Raw genomic sequence first — 6,000 nt, forward strand, 5'->3', positions numbered from 1 at the left:
ATTATTTGCCTTATGCAACCGGCTTCATTAGTAAAGAAAACATATTTAGATAATCCCCCCACCCCAAAGAAAAAAAAAATAAGAGTGGCCACAAAGCTTGTTATATTCTGCAAAATCTAGAAGAAAAAGCACCATACAGTGAATGTGTTATTGCAACTAAAACACTAATTGTAAACAGAAAGAACCTTAAGTTTAGCCCATTTTTTGTGTCCATTTTTGGGTTTATGTCAGACCTGACTTAGCCCTAGACAAAGTCCAGGTTTGGTGATACACAGAGGAAGACATTTTCTTAGGTGATACTTGGTGTGAAATGTTTGAGAACCACTGGATTGGGAAAAACACGCGCTTGAGGAATACTTGGATGGACTTATTTGTTGGTCTTGATAAAGTGCCTCCCCTAAATATACATATCTACTTTCAAAGAGGTTGGTGCCACTTGGTCTTAAACTTGTTCATAGCTGTGTGATTGCAGTTGAAATGTACCGTGAGGCACCACAGTTCTCACATGGAGGTATAAAAGCTCTTTGTGTCTTTAGTCCTTAACGTCCCACTATGGAAAGGTGCAGTATTTACGATCTTTATAAGCCACCTACAACACTTTAACTTTGAATACCTGCTTGGTTTCCAATAGACCATTTTACAAGGAAACTAGTTAAGGCAACTCTCTCTTCTCCTGATGGGTTTTGTCCATCCACTTCCTTCTCATATTCTGTAAATTCTGCTGCCAGCGCTGCCTCGACTTGAATTTCTCTGATGCACTTCCTGAAAGAGAGTGGAGATAATATATTAAAAGCATAAACACTGAAAAGTCAATTATGATTCATTCATAAGCATTATGATGACCACATTGTTTAATACTGACAGTTTAGCCTCCTGTACCTTAAAAGGTGAATGACTGTGGCTGTTTGCAGATCTCTGTGTAAAGGAGACAAATAGGAATAGGAAATTAAATAGCACAATTTTCCCACAAAGTAATTAAAACATTAATGGTGCATTATAGAACTTTTTTTTTTTTTACATGAAACATAACCTTTATATGAGTGCATATTGGACCTTTCCATGACCCAGCGGCTGTATGGGTGGTTAGCATGGCCCCTTTACTTTGCATCTCGGTGGCATCAAGGACTCTTCAGGATCAATTGTTTCAAGGGTTTCTAGTAGGTTTGGTTTTCTAGATGGAATGCATGGAAATGGTTCCATCAGCAGTGAAAACCATCAGAAATCCTTGAAACAATTTATCCTGGAGCGTCCAACTGGCCGCCAGGATGGAAAGTAAAGGGGCCATGCTAACCACGCATACAGCCATTAAAAAAGTTCCATAATGCACCTTTAAAAATACATATATCTACAAGCAAAAAAAGCATAGAAACAAGTGTGATGCAAAGGAAGAGGCCTGTCTCTCATCTGTATGAAGACCAGATATTAGTCTCCTAAAACTGAAGCACTGCCTCTGTGCTTTTCAGTATGATAATTCATGTTTTACACAGTACTTGTAGACTTTATACCTTTGTAGGAGTGCTTCTGTTCTGGAAATGCTCACCTTCTTGCTTTTTGGCTTTTCTGGTTGCTGTGCTGTCCTACGCTCTGATCTCTTGTCCACTTGCTTTGCTGTACTAACCTTGGCAGGCCTCGGCATGTCTGTGTGGCGCTGGGAGCGTGAAGAACGAGGGGGCTTGCTGGCCTTAGAGGGAGCACAGTACATCTCTAGGCGCCGCAGCTCGCAGCTCTGGAAACAGCATTCGTCCACAATCCCACGTGACCGACGAGCATTTGGGCCATATCCTGCTGGTTTACCTGTCAGAGGATAATAAAAACTATTACTTAAAGCTTTTTGTACTTTTTAATTGATAATTTATAGTATGTGTTGAAAGCTTTTGGCCCCTAGTGCCAAGATCTCACTATATTTAACCTGGCAGATGAACAAATATGATTCTGATTAAATACACCTTGTGAATATTGACTTTATTATTAACAAAAAGATCTGTGATAAAAGCGAATGAGTAGAACTAGTAGCGCTACAAGGACTTGGTATTTCAATCCCTAATTTGAGTCCCTCGTCTCGGTCATGGCCCAGAACAAGGTGTTCTGATGAGAAGATGCCTCACTGGCGTCATCAGGTGGGTAACCTCCTTCCTTAATGTTTCATTGATGAGCCCAAGACATTTTCAGAGGACTCAACAGTGATGCCCAGTGTCCCAGGTACACTCCCCTCAGCTTCTAACAGCCTAGGTTTTAACTTTTGCTTGAATCCATAGCCAATTGCTGCTTTTTTCCGCAGCTGCAAAAAGGACTTGATGGCATGTTGGAATGATGACGCTTTTACCCCAATCTTTTTGTCAGTCATGGATGTTGCCGCGAATCCCGTACATCCCACTTCAACATGAAACACACTTACAGTATATTCCAGTATATTCGAGTCGCTTGCACGGCTAAAAAATATAATAATAGCTGATAAATTTGTCTGTTTTTGTTGAAACTGAATGTGATGAAAGTGCATTTCATTTGACATGTAAAATCATTGATTGAAATCACTGATAGAAAGCAGCGATGGGCTTGTAAGGTTCTATATCATATATTACATATATGCTCCCATGACCTCTAACACACACTGTCCTGACTGAAAAAACATAACAAATGAATTACCCTAAAGATCCAGGAACAATATAAACAGTATAACACCAGAAAAATAACTACAGATGATTTATTGTTTTCAGATTCTGCCTTAAGAGGTGCCCTCAAATCCTTTTCCCCCTTTCACTTCTTGGCAACATGCGATGGATGACATGCTGTGTTCTTCCTGAGATGCTTCTTTGTTCTGCTTAGCAGGCGTCCACTAAAGTGTCAAAAGACTAAAGTAAAAGGGAAATTACTGCTTTTACAATATCCTTAAAAATGTAAAGCCTACAGCTGTGGGTCAGATGTGAAACTAGCAGGAAGAGACATCATCCTGTAATCCCATAATCTCCTGTAGAGGGACATGGGCAGTGTGTGTGTGGTGTGTGCGTGTTGCTTTGTGCAGATGCCCATATCTCCAGAATGAATGTGATTTGTGCATGTTAATTTTCACCCATTTGAAGGAATGCCCAAACTGATGAATTGTTTTCAAAGCACACTGCAGTTCACTTTACACCACAAATAAAATGTCTCCTTATAATTCGTCTTCTACAAATAGGTCCCAGTTTGTTCAGATCTAAGAATGAGGGAGAGTCAAGATTATGCGGTGTTTTATTCATGAAAGCGATGGAGAGCTCTGGGACTGCAAGGACCTACAGCCAACCTTTATTAATAATTAAAAAGGTGCACTTACTGAAATAAAAGCCTCTATCTCCACATACAAACTGCAGCGTGTCGACCAGCTCCGCCCCACACAGCGTCTCTGGCCCCACCCCTGTGGCCGCCGGAGTCAGGGTGAGGATGCACAGCAATACTGAGAGGACATGACAGCAGAGGATGCGGCACATCACACCCTGCGCGCGGGGAGACACGAGCAAAGCTTAGCACGCGATCACAAAGAGACACAGGAGAAGGCTTGAATAAAGTGACGTTCATGTAAAGTGACATTGGCAGGGAAATAAGCCATTTTGTTCTCAAATTTACGCAATGCCTCCGCCAATTGCTGTTGTTTGAGTCACAAAAGCAAGGCTCGATAAGCATTAGGCTTCACTGTGCCCCAAACTCTCCGGACTTATTTCTGTGGACCGATGCGTAGTGGGATAAAAAAAAAAAAAAAAGTAGCTAAAAGAAGCCTAAACTAAGCTGTCCATTCCATGTTTTTATCAGCTAAAAAATAAAATAATAGGTTATAAAACTGTTCATCAGAGAAGAGAGTTAAAAATACGCAATAAAATAACTTTCTTTTTAGTTACCCATCAAGTCACCCTCGTTTCATATGAAGTGAATAAATACTTCAATAGTATTTAGACATAGGCTGGTAGAGTTTCGCACGGGAGTGATGGTTAAAAAGACTCCCGGGCGCAGGACAGTGAGAGGATGAAAAGCCATTACTCACTGCGCTCGGAGTTCTGTGCGATTCATGTCAAAATATCAATGGGGAAAAGACAGTTATTGCAGAGCCAACACGCTCTTGCAAAGGAGAGATAAAGTCCAAAAGTCATGCAGGCAACACTAAGAATATAGGCTATTTGCACCTAATTGTCAGGGAAAACAAGGGCTGATAAGAAAGGTAAAAAACGCGCGTAAATGAATCAAAGGCGGCAGCATTATATGTCTCTTCCCCCCCTCTCCATTTGTTGCAGAAAATCAATTCATTCATTAACAAATGACGCTCTGTGCAAAGACCAAACCACCTAAAGGAATCATGTGATAACATACAGTATAATTTCATAGGAAATCAGATTAAGTTACCTTCAAGAAATCACATAAATGCCAATGACAGGACAGAGCGCTAGACATCACTTCGGGTCTCCACAAGACAAAGCCCAACGAGGTGAACTTGTTTCAAGTCATTAAAAGGGGGAGAAAGAGAATGAGATGCAGGCAATGTCACATCTCAATATTCCGTCTATGTTCCATTGCGCACGCTCGTTTTGGAGTGAGATTTAGCGAACAGGAGACGGATTTAGAGAGAAAATCCCTCACATTTATCTACATTACACTGACATTTTCAACAGGAAACAGCTGGGGCAGCATTTGCCTCCTACTCGCACAAAGTTATTCATTAAGGGGTTTGGGCACATTATCAAATAACGTCAGTTCTCTTTTCCTAAGAACTAGATCGAATTTTGATCTGAAGTTGGGTTGCTAAGTGGTTGGCCAGATAACAACACATATAGGCTAGTCATATACTGTCATTCTCCACTTACTTTAAGCTTAGACAGAAATCTAACTTACTGCAATAATCATGTGGGTGACTCTCGTGTACTTTGGCACTGCGTTGAAGACAATTGCTCGATTTCACCACTTCAGTCACCACTTTACCACTGCATTCATCACCTCCTAAAAACACTGGCGAAATGTGCGTCACGATTATTGGTTCAAGCGTAACCTAATAGTTGATGGTTTGTTTTCCTAATACAGCAAAGACCTGAAGCGACTTCCTGGGAGAGAGAGAAAGAGAAAGAGAGAGGGAGGGAGGGAAAGAGTCCGAAGAGAGAGCGAGGGGGGGAAGAGAGAGAGATAGAGAGAGAGGGGGGAGAGAGAGCGAGAGGGGAGAGAGAGAGAGAGAGAGAGAGAGAGAGAGTCAGAAGAAAGAGGGAAAGAGAGAGAGAGAGAGAGAGAGAGAGAGAGAGAGAGAGAGAAAGAAAGAGAGAGAGAGAGTCAGAAGAAAGAGGGAAAGAGAGCGAGAGAGAGATAGGGAGAGAGAGGGAAAAGGGGAGAGAGCGAGAGATGGAGAGAGAGAGAGTCAGAAGAGTAGAATAGCTCTTTTAGCAGTGTGGTAAGCCTACTTATTATTGACAGCATGTGCACATGCACAACAGAACACATCAACTATGCAAATTAATGAAAATGTAGGACTATAGGTGAAACAGCTATGGACATGGTGACACTGTGCTCTCTTGAAAAGATTGTGATGCAATCACAGTAATACAGTAGTATAAGTTTAGAAACTTATACCCTAGTTCTGTCAGGTTAAAGGAACAGGCCACCGTTTTTTCATACTGAGATGTTCTTTCCTGAGCTTAGACGAGTTGATACATACCTGTCTGGTCTTTGTGCGCCAACCCTTTTGGAGCTGTAGGAATATGCTGGGAGAGGCCAAATGCTAACAACATCTTTGGCTGTTTTGCGTGACTGAGCGCACGCACAACGACTAGACAGGTACGCATCAACTCGTCTAAGCTCAGGTAAGAACATATCTCAGTGTGGAAAAACGGTGGCCTGTTCCTTTAAGGCTAATATAACTTCCTTATGAAACTGACCTTAATCTGAGTCAGTGCAGGATGATCTCGCCTTTGTCCTCACTCCTCAGTGAGTTACATCACTGTCTAGTGCTACTGAAATGTGGAATATGATGATAGTTTTGCTGATTGGACAAGCAGA

The 6,000-nt window shown here is 41.6% G+C and overlaps 1 protein-coding gene across 2 annotated transcripts; it reads right to left on the minus strand.

Moving 5' to 3' along the window:
• Positions 1 to 356: 356 nt before the first annotated feature.
• On the minus strand, positions 357 to 4,514 carry igf1 (insulin-like growth factor 1). 2 transcript variants are annotated; one of them, XM_079552339.1, is made up of 5 exons: positions 4,366 to 4,514; positions 3,308 to 3,467; positions 1,619 to 1,794; positions 880 to 915; positions 357 to 762 (listed from the first exon to the last, which is right to left on the minus strand). In XM_079552339.1, the coding sequence occupies exons 1-5, from the start codon at positions 4,411 to 4,413 to the stop codon at positions 703 to 705; spliced, it is 480 nt and encodes a 159-aa protein (XP_079408465.1). In that variant the 5' UTR covers positions 4,414 to 4,514; the 3' UTR covers positions 357 to 702. The 2 variants fall into 2 exon arrangements, with proteins under 2 accessions (XP_079408465.1, XP_079408464.1); XM_079552338.1 differs by having other exon boundaries at positions 1,541 to 1,794.
• Between the last annotated feature and the right edge of the window lie 1,486 nt (positions 4,515 to 6,000).

This window comes from Gobius niger, assembly GCF_951799975.1.
Source record: "Gobius niger genome assembly, chromosome: 2".
Taxonomy (NCBI): domain Eukaryota; kingdom Metazoa; phylum Chordata; class Actinopteri; order Gobiiformes; family Gobiidae; genus Gobius; species Gobius niger.